Source organism: Camellia sinensis, chromosome 3 (genome assembly GCF_055761805.1).
Source record: "Camellia sinensis isolate YWXY chromosome 3, ASM5576180v1, whole genome shotgun sequence".
NCBI lineage: Eukaryota > Viridiplantae > Streptophyta > Magnoliopsida > Ericales > Theaceae > Camellia > Camellia sinensis.
This window is the reverse complement of record NC_138963.1, coordinates 96775386-96799466: the sequence shown is the minus strand read 5'-3', so window position 1 is coordinate 96799466 and position 24081 is coordinate 96775386. Positions and strand designations below refer to the sequence as shown.

General features: G+C 34.9%; 1 protein-coding gene across 5 annotated transcripts in view; it reads left to right on the top strand.

The window, feature by feature from the left end:
- Positions 1 to 2073: 2073 nt before the first annotated feature.
- LOC114279216 (dolichyl-diphosphooligosaccharide--protein glycosyltransferase 48 kDa subunit) overlaps positions 2074 to 24081 on the top strand; it is a 39771-nt gene continuing 17763 nt past the window's right edge. For 3 of the 5 annotated variants that reach the window (XR_014364337.1, XM_082920431.1, XM_082920432.1), the window contains exons 1-12: positions 2151 to 2612; positions 2774 to 2910; positions 3125 to 3250; positions 4465 to 4518; positions 4705 to 4818; positions 11798 to 11853; positions 11940 to 11981; positions 18626 to 18701; positions 18915 to 18986; positions 19085 to 19210; positions 19289 to 19393; positions 21000 to 21083. Coding sequence is in view for 4 of the 5 variants with exons in the window: in XM_082920431.1 (XP_082776557.1) it covers positions 2342 to 2612; positions 2774 to 2910; positions 3125 to 3250; positions 4465 to 4518; positions 4705 to 4818; positions 11798 to 11853; positions 11940 to 11981; positions 18626 to 18701; positions 18915 to 18986; positions 19085 to 19210; positions 19289 to 19393; positions 21000 to 21083 (1263 nt within the window). In the remaining variant the exon portion in view is untranslated. Of the gene's footprint in view, positions 2613 to 2773; positions 2911 to 3124; positions 3251 to 4464; positions 4519 to 4704; positions 4819 to 11797; positions 11854 to 11939; positions 11982 to 18625; positions 18702 to 18914; positions 18987 to 19084; positions 19211 to 19288; positions 19394 to 20999; positions 21084 to 21596; positions 22725 to 24081 lie in introns of those variants that run through there. The other 2 variants (XM_028221436.2, XM_028221437.2) reach the window with 2 other exon arrangements.

The following is a 24081-nucleotide window of genomic DNA, read 5'->3' as shown; positions in this document are numbered from 1 at the left end:
AAATTGGTTTCATCGAAAAACATTGAGCGGTTTGCAAGAAAATCAAGTTTTTGTAACAGTCGACAGATCTGGGCAGATTCTGGACAGACCCTGGACAGCGCTGAAATATCTTCTAAATAACTTAGAATCTGGAAGAGCAACCCCAAATTCGGAAAAATGTTCTAGAAACTAGATTGAATCCTCTACAAATCATAGGAAGGCCAAGCCCGATAAAGGATCTAAAATAGCTCTTTCATTTTAATCTTTATGCGATGCTAAATCTGGAAATTTTGTTAGGTATGGATGTTTTGTACCTTTGAGTTCATGAGATTGTTGTAGCTTATAATCATGTCTTGACCTGATAATATATGTGTTGTGGTTATGTTATTTACCTTTCTCGTCTTAAGAATGTATGCTTATATGGATATTAATGTTTTATATGTTGAACTAACCTTGTTTTAAAACACTTAATTCAACGGGAAACCTAATTGGGTGGGTATTGGGTTTGTCGAACATTTGAGTAATGAAAAGATGAGAATATGTGGTATATGGTATGTTGGGATGCGTTCCCTATTTAAAAGTTAAAGTCTTGCGTAAGTGGTTTTCGGAACGCTTGAACGGAGCGATTGTATTCGGACCCTAGGTGGTTTGGTGTAAGGAGGGATTCGGGCAAGGCCCTATTTTTACCGTCTCTTTTGAGGCCCTGCGGTTGGTGCTACACGGTATATAACCATTGGTAGGCATCTGAGGTTAGTTCTGCAACAAAGCAGCAAAAAAGGGGGCATACCGAATAATCCGCGTCCGATTCTTGTGGTTGGGAGGACGGAATCTCTTTAGGGGATTTCTAGTTTACTGACATCTAACTTAACTATTTGTTTATTTATTGATTTATTTATTGGAATATCATGCTTTACTACTTGATGTTATATTTTGTGTTTGTGTATTGGACTGGGAAAAAGGGGTAGGGTGTGTGCGTGTGTTTACTGGGCATTCAGAGCTCACGGCGTATCATGCCAGGTGACGAAGAGGAACTCATAGCTGGAGATGTCGAACCTGAAACATTTGAAGACTTTTGGCTATCCTAGAATATTAGAAGTTTCTTTTGATATTTTTGTAAGACTCATGTGAGGTTTAAAACTTTCTTTTTGAGATGTAATGTAATGGAACAATCTTTTTAATCAAGTATATTGTGGTTATTATGTAATTATATTCGATGTATGAACCTTATCGTTGCTTATGAGACCTTGTGTCAATGCCTTGTAAGATCTGTCAAAAAAGTAGTGCGCTGCCCAAGAAAGCTGGACTTAGAAGGGAGGCTATTTTGACTCCTCCGGCGATCTGGGATCTTACTTGGTTATTGACCATAGGACTCACTAGTGACTCTCCCTTGACTGCAACCTATAGTGTAGAATCAGGGCGTCACAATATATATAGGTTTGTTTGCCGACAACAACCAAAAAGAGTAAATAAGAATTGATTTATAGTTGGTTAGATTTTGTTAGGGGAAAACAGTGATGGACCTTCAAAAATGTGGCTTTACCATTGAAAACCACATGCAAAACAGAGAACAAAAATTTGACAAAACAAAGAACAAACATATGATCTTCAACATTCAAAACTAGCACCAAAAATCACAAACTCACTTAAATTTGAAGATCAAAACCACCAAAACTATGTTGGGAATGTGTTATTCTTTGTTTATTCACAAAAAATGATGATATAGATGATAAAGATACATATATAGATACATACATATGTCTGTTAATATAGAGAGAGAAAGAAGACTTTTTAACCTACCTTTGGCGAATGAGAAGAATGAGTTCAATCATTTTGGCCAGTAACGCAGACCACAACGCCATTCGAACCCCTTCTTGCTGTCCGAACCACTCGTTGTCTCTGCGTCTGAACCCCTCGTTTTACTCTACTGCTTCTCTCTTTTCTCTACTGCTTCCTTCTTTTTCCTCAAAAAATTAGTGATGTAAAGAGAGGAAATAATTAATTTATGCTTAGTTTTGATAATATATTGAGGGTGTAATGGGAATTATATTTTTTTAGTATGATTATGCTTTAGAACCCAGCATCCCTACACCCCCCATTTGTGAGAGAGAGAGAGAGAAAAAAAAAACATAATGTATGATTATAAATGAATTGAGGGTTGTGGGGATCAAAAAATTGTGAGGTTTAAGTATTTTCTTTTCTGATAGTGTAATGAGATGAAAAGTGTAATGAGGTAAAACAGTGGTGGTGTAAAATAGAATCACCCTTTCAACAAACAAAGCTCCGCGAAAACAAACACTCGACGAGTCCCGGATCTCTGTGAGTGGGAAAAATCTGGAGAGCTCGTAAACCCAACGAACCAACGATGTCGACGCTACAATTGATCTTCCTCACTGCAATCCCATTTCTCGCCACACTCTGCAGCTCCTTCTCTCCCGAACGCCCCACCGATCGTCGAATTCTCGTCTTGCTCGATGACCTCGCTATCAGATCTTCGCACTCCATCTTCCTCAATTCTCTCCAATCTCGCGGCTTCGACCTTGATTTCAAACTCGCCGACGATCCCAAGATCTCCTTACACAGATACGGCCAGTACTTGTACGACGGCTTGATCCTCTTCTCTCCAACGGTCGAGCGTAAGCACTTCGATTTTTTGTTTTTTTATTTTTTATTTTTTTATTTTACAAATTCAACACATTTCGAAAGTTTGTTGGCAATGGAAGTTTGTATGTGGTTGATTTTGAATTGATAAACGCGCTTTTGTCTTTTCATTTGTTAATTGTAATTGTTTTGATAGGTTTCGGGGGATCCATTGATTTGGCAGCTATTATCGATTTCGTCGATGCTGGTCATGATTTGATTATGGGGGCAGATTCTTCTGCCTCTAATCTAATTCGAGAGATTGCCACCGAGTGCGGAGTTGATTTTGATGAGGTAGAGTGTAGGCATTATGTATGTTTTATAAATAATAATTTTGTTTTTATTCACCTCGATGCACAAATATATGTCGGAATCTCCAACTTTAATTCTCTTTCTCTTCTCTCTTAGCTTGATTTAGCTATATATATATATATATATATATTTATTTATTTGTTTGTTGCTGAGAATTTTAAATTGATGGGGTTTCGTAATTTATTTACGGATATAGGATCCGGGAGCTATGGTTATTGATCACATCGGCTATGCAGTTTCAGACACAGATGGTGATCATACATTGATTGCTAGTGATGAATTCATTCAGTCTGAAGTGCTTTTGGGAAGCAAGAAAATCGAGGTGAGTTCCAGTGTTGCTAATATATATATATATATATTGCTATGGCTGAGGTTGTATGTGATCATGAGTGCTGCAAATACCTACTTCAATTCTACAACTATTGTGTCGCTTACTTATTTATTGATCTTCATTTGCAAGCAATGTTGTCTAAAGTTATTGCAAGTGTTTCTAACATTGTGATCCAATAATTTTGAATATCTTCAGCTTAGGTGGTGTTTGATGACCTAATTAAGCATTTAAAATTGAATGTATTAAGCTCAAATCAATTAAGTTCGTTTGATAACTACAATTAGTATCACCTAAAAATTTAAGTGACTTTTAATATGTAGGCAAAAAGTAAAGAAGTTTTTAAGTGATATGAAATTTATTTAATTCTGATTGAATTTATGAATACTAAACATAAGTTTCGACATACGCTATTATAAACTTACTGTCGCTGCCGCCGTCTCCACCACCACAAACGCTACTACTACTACCACCACCACCCTCATCACACCGCTGCTGTTGCTGCCACTACTACTACTACCACCTTCATCACCATTGTCATTGTTACTGTAAGCGCAACTATCATTTGCCACCATACCACCGCAATAGTTGCTACTATTATACTATCACCACTACAACAACTACTACAACCCTTCACCTTTGCAACCACTGTCATTGTTGCCATAATCACCATCATTCCACCAATAAAATAACTACCATCATTACACCACTGCCACTCCCTTTTTTATCTCCAGAACCACTATCCCATTATCTCCACCATCATTGCCACTGGCACCATAGCTAGCACCGCACATCCTCCTCCACTACCAACTTACCATCACAATACAAAAATTGGAATATACAATTTGAAAATAACAAACTTCAAATTTGATCTTGTACATATCAAAAAACTTGTTTTAGTTCAACACGTAAATTTTTATCGAACAACTTTTTAGCTTAAAAAATTCAGCATTCAGTACTTAATATTTAGTTTTCAGTTTTCAGTTTTATCAAATACCACCTTAGTAAATACGTATAGTATTGTTATCCAGTGCTTTTCAATAGTGAGTTTTCCACAACCTGCAATCTCCCTCTTTTAAGCCTTGACACATGTTTTGTGCATTTTGACATTTGACTGATTATGTACTCTAAGTCGTTACATGTTTTCTATGCATGTAACATGTTTTGTAGCCCGAGTTTCTAATGTGGTTTCTGCATAATTTCCACAGGCTCCAGTTCTCTTTCGGGGAATTGGTCATTCATTACATACTGCTAATAACTTGGTAAGTTGTCTCCCTTTGATATGAATTATGGCCTGATGAGCAACATCTAAAGGACATGTGGTTTGAAATTTTAGTTTTGACATTTAATGGATATAGAAGAAAAGGGGGTATTTTCTTACATTTAACTCCTCAGTGCTTTTCTATTTCATTTTTAGCAATAAAATATCGTATGCACCACTTGTATAGGTGTTGAATGTTCTCTCAGTGTCTCCTTCAGCGTATTCTGCAAATCCGAAGGGCAAGTTGGCAAATCCTCCCTCACTCATTGGATCTGCAATCTCTTTAGTTTCAATTGTGCAGGTAGGATGTTTCTTGACTCTTTTTCCCTTATTCTCACTTGAAATGGTCACTATATTCTGCTTCCTGATTATCATGTTATTAATTACACCTTAGTGGTCTTTTCAATCAGACTGATCTCATGGCCAATTGACATTTCTAAGCAGTGATCTCGTCCTTTAAATGATTCAGCACAGCGAATGACTGAAAGCCAATAGATTAAATACAGGGTTAGGGTCAATCCAAAAAGTAGCTTTTAGGATTGAGTTTTATACCCAAAATTGTGTCACATGTTATCGGAGCTGAGCTAGACTTGTTGTAGAAATGGGTACGTGTCTTGTAGCGTGCAAGGAGGATGTGCAGCCAAGTCTTACATCACCTAGGTACAAACTGTATGTGCAGTGTATAAGCGTGAGGATACTTACTTCATAAGCTACCTTTAGGGGTTGAGTTTCATCGAAGACTGTGTAACTTGGTATCAAAGCTGGACATACCACAGGGATGGGTAGGGCGCGTATTCAAGGCCTTGCATGTTAGGTGTTGAGGGAAGGTTTGAAGGGAAGCTTCACATCACTTGGGATACAAAGGGGCTTGATACCTTGTTTGCTAATGTGCCCCTAAGTTAGGATTATTGCATGCTGTTTGGTGCAGCTGAAGAGCAGAATGCATGAACTGGCAAGTCACTTCCACAATCAATCTAATATGTTGCTAGCTATTATCATTTATTGAAAATTAGTAACATGTTTCAAGGCTTGGGTCATTGACAAATTTATTTTGTTGTTCAATTTAACATTTTGATATTAACAATTGTAAGTACTAAATTTCTTAATTCTTCAAATTTATAGATAAATTTACGTGTTAAAATTAAAGTTCAAAAGTATTTGCAATTGAGGTAATTAAACATTTAGTGATAAGTTACGTGTTGTTGACTAAAAATTTGACCTGGATTTTGTGTTTGAAATGATAACTTGGGGAGTGTTTGATAATCAGATTCAACACTTAAAACTGAATGTATTTAATAATAATTAATTAAGCCTGTTTGATAACCACAATTGGTATCACTTAAAAATTTAAGTGCCACTTAAAAATTTAAATGCTTCTTAAAATGCAGGCTAAAATTTAAGAAAATTTTAAGTCATATGAAACTTTATTTTGAGTGAATTTATAAATACTAAACATAAGTATCGATATACACTATTTATAAACTCACCACCACCACCACCACCACCACCACGCCATTGCCACCACTACCACTACCATTGCGACTACCATTACCTTCATTACCATTGTTATTGTTGCCATAAGTACCACCCAGTGTTTTTTAAGGCGAAAAGCGAACCGAGGCGACAAGGTCACTTAACGCTTAAGTGCGAGGCGACCAGAAAGGATATTTTTTAAAAATAAATGGTATAGACAAAAATATAAATATTTTCAAGAACCATCATGCAGTTATCATTCCAAATACTAAATATCCATAAACAAAAGAAAATATCCAACAAACACAAATACAATCCACCAATCCAAAAGTTCTAAAAATCATCTTCAACATCAAGCAAATGAACTTCTTCTTCATTATCATTGGCTTCAGCATATCTCTCTGCATCTTCTTCCTCTCCCCCATCTGAAATTGACTCTTCCGCATCAATAAGTTGCAATCTAGGTCTAGCTGCTGATTTTGAAGTTGAACAACCCCTTTCTATTGCCCTTGTTGATCTAGTTCTTTGACTACTTTCCTCAACTCCAGCAGCTCTAGCAACATCATCCCATGTCAAAGTATCATCTTCAAAGACAAGTTCCTCCTCCATCCTCCCAACCAACCACTCGTTTCTTTCATCAATATCTGTCAAAGCAATGGGATCAATGGTGTCATGGGAATTGTATCAACGTCTCAATGCTCTATTATACTTAACAAATACCAAATCATTCAGACGTTTTTGAGCTAGCCTATTTCTCTTTTTGGTGTGAATTTGCAAAAATTCAAACCAAATAAAAATATTCAAATTTTTATCTAGGTATTAATAAATTTATAGGTATTCATATTCACTATAGTTAAAAATAGGTACTCACATGTTCAAACACACTCCAATTCCGCTCACATCCAGATGAGCTACAAGTTAGACTAAGAATTTTGATGGCGAATGTTTGCAAATTTGGCATTTCAGAACCATATGCACTCCACCAATCAGTTGTTGATTATAACTAATTAATTAGAAAGAATATTTAAAATATAAAAAACTAACTAAAATTACTTAAGTATAAAATATAGATCACCTGGTGCCCTTGAAGTTTTTTGTCTAATGGCCAAAGCCATCCCTAGAGACCATCAACTTTCTTATAGGTAGTCAACTCTGCGCAAACTTTATCTTGTGTCTCATTGCTTGGGACCAACCTTTGTATGCATTTATACAGGCCTGACATGATTTCCTTATCTTTCTCAATATTCGGATTTGCGTAAAAATACTCTGGGTTTAAATAATACCCAGCTGGATGCAAAGGCCTATGCAATTGAACATTCCATCTATTGTCAATTATTTCAAAAAACTCCTTGTACTTCTCTTCATTTCCATTAAATGAGTTTGCAATGGCTTCTTTAGCCCTATCCATTGCCTCATAAATATATCCCATGGGAGGCTTTCTCTCACCATCAACCAATCGCAGTACACGAACAAGAGGACTTGATATTTTGAGAGCATAAAGAACATTGTTCCAAAAAGATGGCATTAATATGACTTGTGCGGTCTTTTTACCCTGTGGTTCTTTCGCCCATTTGCTTGTGGTCCATTCCTCTGAAGTGAACATCTTCTTCAAGTTGGTTTGTTGTTGATGAATCCTTGATAAAGTTAGAAAAGCAGTTGCAAATCGAGTTTTTGCTGGCTTGATCAAATCCTTGCACTGGGTAAATTGCCTCATCATATTTAACAAACCAGAGCGGTTCACAATATAACCATGCACCGCAATTGCCTTTGCAAATGTCTTGTTGAAGTTGGGAATTTTGAAAATGTCCTCCAACATCAAGTCTAAGCAATGAGCTGCACATGGCGTCCAATACAAATGTGGCCGCTTTGCTTCCAAAAACTTCCCTATTACAAGTTTTTTTTTAAAAAAAGAATAATATGAGAATTGCATATTCATATTGTAAGTAAGTACTAAGTAAATGTATACTACTAAGTTACTAACCGGCCAACACATTTACTGAGGCACTATTTGTAACAACTTGAACCACGTTGGCTTCACCAATACGCTCCACAAAGATGTCAAGCAATTCAAACATCTTATTTGCATCCTTGGATAAGCTAGAAGCATCAACGGATTTAATAAACATTGATCCTCTTGGGCAATTAACCAAAAAATTAATTAATGCCCTGTTTCTTTTGTCCTTCCACCCATCGGCCATTAAAGAGCATCCATATGTTACCCAATTTTTTTTTATGATCCTCCATGGTCTTATTAGTGTGGTCTACCTCTTTCTGCAAATAAGGAACCCGCACCTCATGGTAGCTTGGTGGTTTCATGCCAGGACCATATTGCCCAAAAGCTTCAACCATTGGCCCAAAACTATTGTAGTTCACAACATTGAAAGGTATACCCGTATGATACATCCACCTCGAAAACAAAACAAGAGCCCGATCTCTCAACACCTTCTTGCTAGGATCATTATCATCAATTCTTGTTTGCTTTCCCTTGGCTTTACGATTTTACACCGCAACTTCCGGATCAGAGGTGAAGTACACATCCATGGGTCCCTTTTGCTTTGGTTGTTTGGAACCAACATATTTGGAGGAGTTACTTCCTTGTTCTCGACGGGTAGAACCTTGAGTAGAAACAGGCCTTTTACCATGTTGATTTATCTCAAGAATTTCATCAGCATCATAGTCATCATTATCCATCTCATCAAAATCAGGAACCATCCTCAATTGCACATTTGATTGACTTTTTTGAGACATATAGTCTTTAATCTCATCTTTGACATGAGATGGACATTTTTTACAAGCAACAACATTTTTATAACCACCAGCAAGATGTTGCTTGACTCGGTAAACACCGTCATTCATTTCTTTGTCGCAAAAGTTACAAATGAACTTTGAAAGGTTTTGGGGATTTACCATCCGTGCATATTGCCATGTCGGATCTTTTTTACTTTCACTCGACTTCGACATTAATTCTATCCAACAAGCAATTCAATGTTTCAGCATAAGGAAATTAAAGAACATATTTTATCAACATTAAAGAACATAAAGAAATTAAAATAGTTGAAATTAATTGAATTCAAATAATTAATTGAATAACCAGGAAATTAAAATAACCAGGAAATTAATTGAATTAAATTAATTGAATTAAAATTAACAAATTAATTGAATTAAAATAATTAATTGAATAACCAGGAAATTAAAATAACTAGGAAATTAATTTTATTGAATTAAATTAATTGAATTAAAATAAACAAATTAATTGAATTAAACAAATTAATTGAATTAAAATAATTAATTGAATAATCAGGAAATTAAAATAATCAGGAAATTAATTAAATTAATTGAAATTTTAACACAGGAGAAAAAAAACAATTGAATTAATTGAAAAAAAAATAATTTTAAAATAATTGAATTAATTTAAAAAATTAATTTTTACGAATTAATTTTTGCGAATTAAAAATTAATTTTAAAAAATAATTGAATTAATTTTAACACAGGTTCGACAGTGTTCTTCAATTAATTGAAAAAATTGAACAAAAAAGAACAGGTGAAGTCGAAGGGAAGAACAGGGGGGAAGAACAGGTGAAGTCGACAGTGAACAAAGGAGAAAGGAAGAAGAAGAAGAAAGGAAGAAGAAAGAAGAAGTAGGAACTCACCTCGGAACGACGTCCGAAGAAGGAACGAAGTCGACGAACGAAGACCCAGATGATTCGACTTCTGAAGAAGAAGACCCAGAAGACCCAGATGTCGACGAACGAAGTCGATCTAGGGTTTGGACTTCTTATTTAGTAATTAACTTTGTCGATGAAGGACCCAGATGATTCGAACGAAGTCGATGAAGGGCCCAGATGATTCGAACTTAAATCAGGCCAAAATCTGACGAAGCGTCGCTTATCTTCGCCTCGCGCTTCATTGCCTAAGCCTCGCTTCAGGCGCTTCTCCATCGCCTCACCATTTCGCCTCGCCTCAGTGTGCGTGAAGCGCTAAAGCCTCGCCTCGCCTCGCTTAGCGCTTAGGCGAGCATTTAGGCTCACCTCTGATAACACTGGTACCACCATCATTTTGCTACCACCACCATCACTACCACTACCACCACAATGCCACTTTGTCCTCTGTTCTGCTTCTTTGTCTTCTCTAGTCTTCTTCTCTTGCTCTCTGTTTTTTTTCTCCTTTATTCTTCTTCTCTGTTTTTCTCTGTGCTCTTTGTTTCTCCTGAGTTTTTTCCCCTCTGTTCTACTCTTTTTTTTTTTCTCCTGTCATCTCTCTGTTTTTTTTCTTGTCAAAAAAAAAAAAAAAAAGTTTGCTTATTTTATAATTTTGCTTGGCTTTTACTACATGCACCTCGCTTTGGTGAGGTGCTTGCCTCGCGCCTCGCGCTTAGGCTATAGGAGACCTTATCGCTTTGGTGCGCCTGGAGCCTTTTAAAACATTGGCCACCGCCACCGCCACCGCCACCGCCACAATATAAAAATTGAAATATATAATTTGAAAATAATAAATTTTAAATTTGATCTTATACATATCAAACAACTTATATTTTAGTTAACACTTAAATTTTTATCAAACAGCTTTTCAGCCTAAAAAATTCGCATTCAGTTTTCAATCTTTAATTTTCAATATTCCGTTTTCATTTTTTAGCTTTATCAAACACCACCTTGCTTTATGTTATAAAAGGCACTTAATAGCCCCAACCCCTAAGCACGTTTAGTTTTAGGCATTCTATTTTGCTCAAATATGAAATTCTTGTTGTAAAACTGAAACGCTGTCTTGAGAAAACAACGTACCCATTTTGGACGATTGTAGAAATACCTCAAGCATCCAAGTATTATTCACAAGAGCTCTATGCTACTTATGGTTGAATTGCATAAATAACCCTCCGAATCTCTGCTACCCAGGCAACAGGAGTAGCATATGAGAAGGTCCAATGCCACCCCTTGGAGACTGCTGCCTAAAAGTCCTTGTTATGAGTAGGTCTCACACCACCGCTTGAAGACTGCTGTGTAAAGCAGCCGTTCACTCTACCTACATGTTGAATCCCATGAAAATTGCACAAAGATATGCAGGTGGATTTCAGATGAGGCATGATTTGTTAGAGGGAAAGTTTTAAACTACTCAAGTAACTCATTAGAAAGTGGCAGAATACATTCCTGCACCCATATGTTTAGAAAATTTCTCAAGCATTTTGTTGTGCCGTATTATATTGTAGAACAAATAAGTTCTACAGGCTTTCAAGAACGATGCATTTGTTTCCTAATTGGTAGCCCTTTTTAGCTGAAGAGAAGATATGAATGACTTGGAAGTATGGAAGAGAAAAAAGATATAGCAGTAGGCTAAATCTTGATGGAAATGATAGAAGTACATATTAAATAGTAGGTATAGGAACATGTGTCTTTTGGTAATTATGGTTGAAACATCAATGGTGGTAGAGACCTGAAGCAAAGTGGAGGGTTGCTAGATGGGGATAAAAGATATTCGTTGTTTGAGATTATGTATCTCACTGTGCTTATATTTGGTACACTTAGAAAGGTTTACTTGCATGACAGGAAACTAAAAATCAGTAGAAAAGTACTAATACTGTTACAGAAATAGGTACAGGAACCATAGAGATTAACCAAACTTCTCTCACATACATGAAAATGCCATCATTCAAGCAACAACTAAGGAAAAATGAATGTATGTATTCTTGAAGAAAATACATGAATAAACCAAATTAAATTTCTTGATGTCTTTTAGCAGATGATTCAACTTTTTAAATCAAAATAAATCAAACTTATAGGTGATACCATGTTGATAACAGCTCATCTATGTTGCAGGCAAGAAACAATGCTCGAATTCTGATTTCTGGTTCACTAAGCATGTTTAGCAATCGGTATGTAGTAGACTAGTAGTTTTTAGTTTACCTAAAAGTTTCTTTAGCTTTTATTTTTCTCTGATGAACTTTGGTGCTGTTTTCAGATTCTTCAGATCTGGGGTGCAGAAGGCAGGAAGCCCAATTAAGTGAGTGAAGCTTATACTTTGTTTTTGTTCTGCGTAGATTTTGTAGTTGGCATGCAGGTACTTCAAGTTTGTTATGCTTCTTCCTGATTTAATTCTTCAACGGATGGAATCCGAATGTCCAGATTATCTTTCAATTACTAATTGTGGTTAATGATTATTTCTTAGAATCTGTTTTGCACTAGAATTTTGGAGCATAGTTGTGAAATTGAGTATCGTACTGTGAATCAAAATCCTAATTTTGTGTATTTTGAATCGAATTGAGAATCTTTAAGATTCAACAAAAACTATAAAAAATAATATAAATTGATTTGGCATATGTTGTAAAATAATTCTTATATGACATGATTACACCACCTAATTGGGAAGACATTGGTTTCATATCAAGAGATGTGGATTCAAATCCTTCCAACTATATAATTATCAGCAACCATAAAATAATCTCTTGACTGAAAAAAAAAAGAACGAAGAAAGATGTAGGAACCCTATATAGAGTATAATATGAAGAAAAAATTAAATGAAATCTTTTATTTTGAAATCTAAAACACTTTAGAAGGATGTATGCTTATTGTTCAAAATTAGGTTTGACTGATCTGGCCAATGTAATATCGAGCCATATTTGTTTCACTAAAAAAAATAGGTAATACATGGGCGTAAGTTACTTTAAGCATCTATAGAAAATGTATTATGTATTATGACATTTTTTTGGGGGGGGGGGGGAATGAGAAAAAAGGTAACGAAAATTTCGGATTTGATGGGAGATGATTGGAACTTGTTAAAAACTCATTAATCACCAAAATAACAACAAATCATACTTTAAGTATAGGTAATTTTTTGTACTAAACACTCTTAGAAGTTGTATTATGTTATTTTCATTAAAAATAAAAAATAAAAAGGGTCAGAATATGTTAGACATGATAGTTTTAAGAACTGTATGAATCATAAAAAGTGAATCAAATTGTGAATATTATGAATCGTGCGATTTGTAATAGATTCTATCCCAAAATAGATTCACCCTTAGATTCTAACTGATTATGATTTTGATGTTTATACCTAGACGGAAAAAGAAGTCCTCCATGAGGCTACCATTATACACAATGTAGGATTTGTTTACTATTTTTTTGGCACTTCCTTATTTGTAGCCTTGAATGGATTTTGGATGAATTTTTATCTTAACACTACGGCATTTTCTTAGTTCAATGACACTTGAAAGTGCCACAAAACTATTCTTGTAGTGACATTTTTTAGTTTTGTGGTGTTTTGAATAAGTGCCATTTATATTCATGCCACGGTAGATAATAGTGGACCTTTAATGACACTTGTAAGTGCCACTACACCATGAAGACTAAAACCTTCTACAGACACTTTGATGTCATGTTAGACACTATTCGTGACACTACGAAGTGCTATTAAAGAAGACTTACAATCTAAAAAATGCCACTATATGCTTTTTTAATGGCACTTGTTATGCCATTATTGATATTTTTAACAACTCTTATAAATGCCACTAAACCCAGCTTTTAGTGGCGGTTCAAAGTGTCAGTGTTTCATGATTCATTAGTACCATAAATGAAGACAAGTGCCATTGGAGCTTATTCTAGTGACACTTTGCAAAGCTATTGCCACTACTATGAAATGCCACTTATATGCTCTTCTGAGCGACACTTTCAAAAGCCGCAACTAAGCGTGTGAAAATGCCTGTAAAAATTATTCCTTATTTTATAAAAAATTAAATATTAATTGCTACATCATACATTAACAATTTAAAATCCATTTATCCTGTAATATTTCCATAACAATAAACAATATTATTGGCATAGGATTATTACATCAAAAACAAATAAAATTCGAAGCACTATTTTTTTTGGGTCTAAAGATATAAATTTATTTATATTGCGTTAAAAATCATAGTCAAAATTATAAAACACTCTACGACACTAACAAAGTCAAAGCAAAAACAAATCTAACCATGGACAAACTAAACACAAGTTGTCAAAAACCATAGTTATATCTATTTTCCACGAAGACAAATTATGAAAACAAACTCAGTTCCCAAATTTTCACCGTCACTTGTATAAGTATTCTCGACTAGCATCCATAGCTTGCGAAATCTGCATCTAAAGAATAAACATATAAAAGCATTAGAAACTATATTAAGTTAATATAAATTTGTCAATGGAATTAGTATTTACAGAAGAAATATACCACAAATGAAATAGGGCAAGCAACATGAGCTCCAATAGCTTGTCCAATTGTTTTGACAAGTCCATATGTTTGGATGAACCTCTCATTTGGTTTGACTGGAACTTGAACTTGTACCTCCCAAAAGTCAAGTCGTAGTTCTTCCCTTTCTATGTCTTTAGATGGGTTTATGCTGTAAACTACTCCAATTGCAACTATTTTTGTTGGCTTAATAATACTTTTTAGAACAACTATATCTCCAAACTGTAAATCAAGTTTTAATTACTCAATTAAAATATGTATTTACAATTAATAAATACTATTTTTTTAAAAAAAAACTAGTACAAAGTGGGAGAGTGAAGTTGATGACAATTGAAAGTGATATGCATTTCTCTAGTAGATAGGCAAGCAACAATTTATTTCCTACTAGCTATCTACTTTTTTATGTTTTGGATACACATATTTTAGTGAAAGGAAACAAAAATATAAAGGGAATCAATTTACCATGATTTAGTCCACCACAGTACAACAAAGCATCGAAAAGCATCAACTATATATTCCTTAGACCATATCAAACAATAGCTTAAAAAATCAGAAACAACCAAAGGCAACAATCAGCAACAATCAAAACCATGCCCTTTACCAATATTAGGATCCCCTTCATTGCTTTAATACCATAAGTCACACATCTACTAGTAATGAATGAAGAGCACCTTGTTTTGTATGTAACCAAATGGGCTAAGACAAGTTTTGCATGCTATTGTAAAACAAAGCTAGAAGTAATGTCATTTATATGATTTAGCTCTTAGTGGGTACCAGAGTAAAAGAGACATCTTGCATTGATGACGAGGGCCATACTTGATGTCGAGCTGCCATGTGATGAGGACTAGAAGCATGTGCGACCTAACCAAATTGAAGTACCTTTAACTCTGTTGAGCTCCCAACATTGGAAGACAATTACCCAATTTGTACCTTAAAATTCCAATGTAAAGTTAATTGGGATTAGGTTGATTAATTGAGGAATCCATTCCACTAGACATGCTTTTCTTGTAGACCAACCGCCTAAGATCTATTTACTGGTTGATTCCATTTTTTCTTCTTCTTATAATACAGACATATAGTAATTTGGTCATTGTTTTGGAGTTCTTTTTTCAACAGTTATATGCCAAATCCAGGAAACAATGTGGGTTTATTAAAAAAAGTGAGAGATAGAAAGAGATGGGGTGAGGGTCCAATTAGTAACCTTTATACTAACTTATTTGGCTTTTAGTTAAATATAAGTTAAATAAATTATTTTGTCAACTATCACATGATAAGGTTATGTTTGGTTTCAGCTTAATAATCAATATCTTCAACCTCTACTTTATTCTCAACATCAAAAAAACTTTGAATTACAACAAGCTAAATATTTGTAGATCAATTAGATAAAAGAATCAAACACCTAGATTTATCACCTCTCCTAAACAGATTATGATTGCCAGTCACTAAAATATTTAAGACTTAAAATTGGGTCTGAAATTGTCATTGTGGATAAAATTGCGAGACTTGAATAAAATACAAGTTTTCTACAAACTAAAACTAGTCAAGAGTGAGCAACCTGCATCTTGAGACAAATACATCTATACCATAAGAAAAAAAGGGACTTAGCATATTAACAGAGTAGCTTGATAAAAATAAACACCAAAAAATATAATTTTGAATTTTCAAAAATCATTTTCACCCCCCAAAAGAGAAATTCATCTAAAATTAATGAATTTTTCCCCCATTTATTTCACCATGTTAGTTTTTGAAACAAAATAAAAAATTCAAAAAAAAAAAAAAAAAAAAAATTCAAAAAGCTCACCCAAATAGAGATCCCTTACAATAAAACCAAAGTTTGTGTTCTGCGTGCCATAAATCAAAGAATTTAATTCATGAAGTGTCACAACCCGTGACCATGGAAGAATATAGTTGAAGTTTAGGTTGAACCAAGCATCAAACCAATTGGAACAATAGCAGCCTACAAAATAAATACAATGGGATACATTAGAAGAATAGGAATTTGGCATCAAGTCCACAAGGGATACATTAGCATAATGGAAGTTCTAGAACCAACTAGAACATCTGATAACTTTCAATTTCAATAACAATTGAACTGTGTTTTTAATCCCATCTATTATTCAATTCAATTTTACACCTATAATTTTGAATCTAAATAGTGGTAATTAGACGAAGAGTTTATGAAACCCTAGCTTCAATTCCTTTGCATCTGTGAATCAAAAGCAATAACTATAGATTCATACAAGATGTGGTTGACTAAATTTCCTAAAATACAGGCATAAATAAATAAAAATCAATAAAATAGGTTTTCTAATTTTGAAGTAAGACACCAAAATTCAAAAAATATAAATTTAGATATACATACAGAGTCGCATATATCATACATAGATATATAAAACAATTAAGAATCAAATAGAATCAATTATGGAGATTTCCACTTGAGACTGATTCACTATGGCATTCGGTTATAAGAAGCAATTGTGGGACTCATGACAATGGTAGGGATTCGCGGGTGGTTTTGAGGGGTAATTGTCATGCTCCTTGGAAATCAATTTCTCAAATTTTCACATGTTGGTCTCGTCATCTTTCTGTAAGGGTGGGCAATGAGAAACTTGTTCGATTTTGGGAGAATGTTTGGATGGGTCAATCTTCTGTTGCTGCTGATTTCCCACATCTATATAGAGTGGCTCGATCTCACAATTCTTCAATTGCTTCCATGGTTTGTTCACTTTTGGCTCCAATTTCCTAAAATTTTGATTTTTCTAGGAATCTTAATGATAGGAAGGCTTCACAGTTGACTTTTTTGTTGTTCAAAATTGATCATTTTTCTTTATCTTCTCTTTTGGAGGACAAGAGGGTTTGGGCTCTTCATTCGTCCGAGATATTTTCTTGTAAGTCTTTTTTTGATTCATCATTGATAATCCTCATGTTCCTCAGTTTCTTTTTTGCAAAAAAGTTTGGAAGGCTTGTGCTCCTCTAAAGGTAAAGGTGTTCATGTGGGCCTTGGTTCATGGAGGCAGTTTGACAAATAATACATTGCAGAAACGGAGACCTAATTGTTTTCTAAATTCTCAGTGGTGCATTGTGTGATGTAAGAATGGAGAATCTGTGGATCATTTATTCTTGCATTGTCCAATCACTTTGAATTTATGGCATAGATTGTTCTCTTTGGGGAATGTTATGTGGGAAGCCCCAAAAGGGAGTGCGCATATGCTCCTAATTGATTTTTGCACATTCGGAGGATCTAAGAGAGCCAAAATGTTATGGTCTTGTGCCGTCTTTGCAACTTTTTGGGTTCTATGGATGGGAAGAAATGCAAGGTTGTTTGAAGATAAGTTCCGGGAGGTGGGCTGTTTGTGGGATAATGTTTGTCACTTAACTTGTTTTTGGGTGTCGGTTAGCTCTTTATTTAGAGATTGGTTGGCTGTGTGTAATATGTAGGCTTTTGCTCTTGATTAGCTTGTTAGGGGTTTCATTTTTTGTATTCTCATTGCCTTTTTGTAAGAGGATGCTTCATCCTCGTTTCCTTTTTTGATTTATCAATAAAAGTTTTTTTTTTTGTTGATAAAAAAAAAAAGAAGAGAGAATAAAAGTACCTGATCAATTCACAAATGAAAAAGCTTGATTGATGATTCGGGGTAAAAAAATCACAAATCCACTTGTTTCTCTCTCTGTAGTATCTGAGTTTGTTTCTCGGAGAGATAAATCGACGACGGAGAGAGAGAGAGTTCGTGTGAGATGTATTATAGAGAGAGAGACAGAGTTGAGGAGAGTGAGGACTTGCCGGAACAGTCCACAACGTCGGACACACTGCTGCCGGAGATCGTTGAACAGCCTGGTAGCTACCCTCCTGTTGCTTTGTAAACATCCATGGTTCTATTCACAACCCTTGGGAATTCTCAACTCTTTGGAGAGAGCGACTAACATTTTGTGTCTATTTAATATCTGGGCTAGGTATGGAATAAAGAGTTTTGACCCATTCATTTATAAAATATTAATTATAATTTTATATTATTTTAACTATAAATTAAGATATAAAAAATATAAATGAGTTCATGTAAGATTTTGGCTTAGTGACATTTTTCAAAATGCCATAAAAGTTTTTACTGAATGCCAAAAAAGCTACTGACACCTAGTTAGTTTAATGACATTTTAAAAAAAATGCCATTACTACTAGAGTTTAGTGGCATCTTCTCACAAAATGACATTAAAACAGTTGTAATGTATTAGTCGTTCAGTGACATTTGCTGATAAATGTCATTAAAACTATTTTTTGTTTCATTCTTTTATGAAATGTCATAAAATTGATACCACCAAAGCACATTCTTGTTGAAGTGTAATACAGTTCTTTTTATCCATCTTTCTGTACAGTGACTCTTGATTAAAACTCCCTGCCTTTAGTGAGAAATTTTATTTTGTGATTACAGACATTTGAAATCTGGTAATGAGCAGCTTTTGACTGAACTTAGCAAATGGATTTTCCATGAAAGAGGTCACCTTAAGGTAAGGAATTTTAACTCTCTGCGGTTATACAATCTTGTCAGTTGTCACTTTAGTTCTTCATTGTCACCTGGATGTCAACTTTCTTTTGAAGTTGTGGTGGTGTTGGGAAAATAATGACCGTTCTATAGAAAAGATGATTGCAATAACCTTACAGCATTGTTTAAGCTTCTATTTTTTCATGTTTCAAATTCGTACACATGTTTTGATCTATAGGCTATGAATGTTAGACACCACAAAGTTGGGGAGGCTGATGAACCAGCCATGTACCGGATCAATGATGACCTGGTAAATTTGTCTACTGATTTTGTTAAATGCTGATGACACATAGAATAATTAAATGAAGGGAAAGCTGTGCTACTGCTAACATTTGAGTTTTATTGAAGGAATATTCTGTTGAGATTTATGAGTGGTCTGGCGCTAGTTGGGAACCATACAATGCCAATGATGTTCAAGTACAGTTTTACATGATGAGCCCCTATGTTTTGAAAACCTTATCAGCTGATCACAAGGTATTTTTAAGTGATAGTTAATTTCAAGACTTGCATGTGTTTTGTGGACGCCTGTATCCTAATTACCTGTTCCCACAGGGCCTCTATTTTACGTCTTTCAAGGTTCCAGATGTTTATGGAGTCTTCCAGTTTAAGGTTGAGTACCAGAGGCTTGGATACACTAGGTTGTCCCTATCAAAGCAGGTAATTAATCTTTTTCATATGTAATCCACTTTTAGCTGTAGTATATAGAGATTATATTTTTTTCCTTATATTTTATGCTTAGGAAAAAATAAAATTTCTCTTTTTGCACCAGAGAAATCATTGTCTGCTCTCCTTGGTTACTTTAATATCTTTGCTGATTTCAGCACAGAAAATATTGTCCATAATAGACCTTTTGCAGTGATCTCTTAACGACACAAAACAACAATAATAGTAAGGGTAAATTATAAATATTCTCCCTAAGGTTTGCTTAAAATACAGATTGTCTCATGTGGTTTGGAAAATTACAAATACCCCTTGTCATAATTTTTTATCTAACAAAATTAATTGAAAAAATAAAATTTCTTGTTGCTCTCCGATACAATAATAAAATTACTTGATTTTTTAATTGAAATATATTTCTGACATCATTAAAAACTGTTACTTGAGTTGATTTATTAATAAAAGGGGCCATTTGTTATGAAATTAGAAACTTCAAGGGGCATGATGTAATTTCTAGAACCACAGGGGGAATTTGTATTTTAAGCAAATCTCTGTGGTTTTATTTGTAATTTAATAATAACGATAGTTTGTCATTAATGGACGACTTTGAAAATTGTATTAGAACTGCCTGATTTAAGAAAATGATTAGTTTTGTAGTGCAACCCAATTATCAAGAAGGAACCAGAGCAAAAGAAAAGAAGACGGCAATCACAATTAGGAAAGGTGCTTAAGTATTTGTAAGATTGTAGAGTAGGCCAGAGCATGTGAACAATATGGTAATACAAGTGAGACCATGTAAAGCACTAGGGAAAAAAAACATCAGTATCATCTTCCACAATTTAAACTTGGTCAAAGAGCAAAGACTGGTCATGTGATAGTCTGCTATGATGCTCTCAATTTTGTAATAAAAAATGTCAATAGAAGAAGAATGAGACATTAAGTGGGTAAAAAGAAAAGAAAAGAAAAAACCTTCAAATAAATATCCTCCAGATTGGATCATGAATCCAACTTTACCCAAATTTATCTGTTTTAACTGAAAAAATATCCTTCTTTATGCCTGCCACCCTTAAAGGGATAATTCATGTCCCACTGGGACATGGGTGTCTGCATTTTACTTATTTTGAAAGAAAAAAAAAAATACTAAATAAAACAAAAAGAAAAGAGAAAAAGTAATTTTGTGCTTTCCTCGTTATTTCCCTTGTATATTTTTCTTTCGCTCCTTGTGAACACTTTGAGCTTGTGTTTATGATGGTGTTGTGGATCTATACTCTTGCACGAATCACATTTGCCAAAGAAATTAACCAAGAATTACTTTTTCATATTAAAAGAACTAAATTAAAAAGCGTGACATTATATTTGTTCTTTTGATCTTTCTCTGGTGTCTTTCACCCCAGATACCAAGTCACTTGGTAAATTGAAGAAGGATGAGTAAATCAAGTTATAGATTAATCACTGGTGTCGGAGTTCACTAATAAGTTTAATTGTGTTGGTTGACCTTTGCTTTAATCATAACATTTATATTACAGAAATAAGGCATGGTTCACTGTGTGTTACTTAGCGGGCTGCTACAATGAACACATTAATATTGGAATTTCTCCAATTGCAGATTCCTGTTAGACCCTTCAGGCACAATGAATATGAAAGGTTCATACCAACAGCTTTTCCCTATTATGGAGCATCATTCTCTATGGTACCTCTCTCTCTCTCTCTCTTATGGTTGCTGTCTTATGATTTTAATTATTTTGGTAGGAGATTGGTTACGGTAGGAATCTGGGCCAATGGACCACCCTCCACAAACTTGTCCTATGATTCTTTTGTTTTATTTTTGTGAAAAGTATCTTATAATTACTTTATGAAGGGTGGGGTAGACCTTACTCGTAATTGTTTCCCACCTTTCTTCTTGCATGAAAGGATGTCCCGAACCCTGATAAGCTGTGTATTTAATCTCTCATGCCTACAATGTCAAGATAGCAGACAGTACCATGTAATCCTCATTGGGCGATGAAATCCCCAGCATCATTAGTGTTTTGCAATTCAATTCCCTTAAGTACGTTTTCACTGCTGGTTCAGGGGTAGAGTACTAAAGGTCCTCGGATTTCCAGGCAGTTTTTCTTTTGGGGCAGCTGTTCACCTTTGGATCTCGCCTATACAGCCCCATATAATTTTTGTTACCGAGATATCTCTTTTTTTTCATTGTTCCCAGGGATTTTTTGGGTAATCCGCTCCCATGCTGCAAACAGTCAAATCTGAACTTTGTTGCTCTTCTTTCTTTCCTCGGGAGCTGGAAGCACACAAGCAATGTGTGTTGCGTGATTCTATTGTGTTCTTTGCACTTGACTTGAAATCTCCAACATCGTTAGTGTTGTTAAGTGCTTTTCCATGAAAAGTACTGGAATTAAGCAAATTCTTTATGCGCCCCTTTCTTTGTTATCTTATTTGCCGTGACCTACCAACCTAGCGTTACGCACCATTTGTTTGGATTGAGAACATTTTTCTTCATGTTTTACTAGTTGATACAATGGAAAAAGGAAGTCAACAAAAAAACAAGACTATATGTTAGGAAAATATTTTATATTTTTAAAAGGTGAAAAACATTTTCTAGGTCTTACCAAAGCCTCCACACCACCACCACACCACCACCACCTCCACACCAACTTAGTTTCGAGAATGCAAAAACATGGGAAAACATTTTTGAATTTTTTTTCATAGAAAATGTTCTTTACTATTAATTAGTAGCACATTTATGTTTTGTTGTCTTCTTGGGGTTACGTACTCTACTACGTACTTGCCTCACTAGTTTGACGAGAGTTTGTTGCTCCTAATTTTAGTTTTTTGCATTCCAAACTTACTCTAATGATGTATACAATGCTGAGAGGTTAGTGATCATGTAATATTTGAATAATGGTGCAGATGACAGGTTTCTTTATCTTCACGATTGTCTACTTGTACAACAAGTAGGTGCGAAGCCATTTGTTTCGGCAACATTCTGACACGATCAAGAGCACAACTTCACCTTTTAGAGTTTTGATCAATTAGCAGTAGGACAAAATCTGTTTTTTATGATATCATTGAGGCTCGATGTAATGAATGAATTAGGTTAGGCAAAACAATTTTTGTTCTACCATGTCTGAAAATTCACTGCTGTTTTTGCAGCAGGAAGAGTGAGGCTTTGTTGATGATGAGTACTAGGATCTCTAAGAGGAATGAATTTACTTATTTTAGGTTTACTTGTGTGAGGTCTTTTTTTTTTGGTTTCCATAAATTATTTTAGCAGTTTGGATAAGACATTTTGGTGCAGTTTTTACTTATAGTTGAAGGATTTTTACTCAAATTTTATTTCGTACAGTTGTATTGCATTAGGTCCTATAGTTTTTTATTAATCAATAAGGGCGTTTAACTCATAAATCCAAATTTGAATTTCGTTTGTTCAAAAGTTCAAACGCTAAACAATTATGTCCATAAGCCTCTTTCTATCTGTTATTCATCTCCATACTTTGCCACTGTCGATCGCCTTCCTTTGATCTCACACCGTCGATTGCCTTCCTTCGATCTCGACATCTTCTCTTCGCTTGGTTCATACTACGCTGCCATCGGTGGTGGCAGTGGTTTCTCTTTTAACTTATCGGAGACGAGCTTAATGAAGCAGAAGTCCTCATTAGTTGATGGAGTAAAGGGTTTGCAAATGCTCGTTGAGCTCCTCATTGCCCCAATCTTCACTGTAAACTCTCTGCCGATCTCTCTCTCTCTCTCTCTCTCTCTATATATATATATATATATCTGTATTGAAAGGTGGTGATGGAAGAAAACATACTCTCTCTCTCTCTCTCTCTATATATATATATATTTGTATTCAAAGGCGGTAATGGAAGAGAGGGCAGTGGACAGCTTTGGTGACAGAGGATGGAATAGAATGAAAAGAATTATTTGGCTTTTCTATGAATGAGGTAGATGTCATGCATATATAATAGATTTACGACACAATTTAGAAAACGATATAAATAAAGAAACGATAATAAATCAGTATTTGATACAATTACAGATTATATACATAATAGTAAAAATAAAAAGATTTTATGTATTTTAATTTCTATATTCAACAATCTCCTTCACATTGGTGTGAAGATATTCAACAATCATAGCTTGCCAATCAATAACGGGAAGAAGTTGGAAAAAAACTCAACGACTAGTCCAAATAAATGTTATCGAACAAATATGGTAGTCCACTAAATAAATAAAAAAGTCAAAAAGTGTTTAATACATCAACACCACATCCTAGAAAGGAAGGGGGGGAAAGGACTAAATTGCTTTAGAAGAGCTGCCGAAGCATCTATGTCCACGAAACACCTTGGTCGAGAACCAACAAGACCCTAGTCGGCATCAGAGGCCGGAGCTAATGCAGGGAGATAGTTTATGGTTGTGTCAGACTGTTGTAGAAACTGATCGGAACTAATGTTGGGACAGTTCAAGGTCATGTTGGACCATTGTAGGAACTGATCGAAATCAATGTCGGGACAATTTACGGAGTCATACCGGACTGTTGTAGAAACTAACCGGAATCAATGTCGGGACAGTTTAAGCGGTCGTGTCAGACTGTCGTAGAGACTAATTGGAATCAATGTCGAGCCAGTTTAAAGGGGTCATGCCGGACTTATGTAGAGAACTGGATGTTGAACTAGCAAGCGTGACAC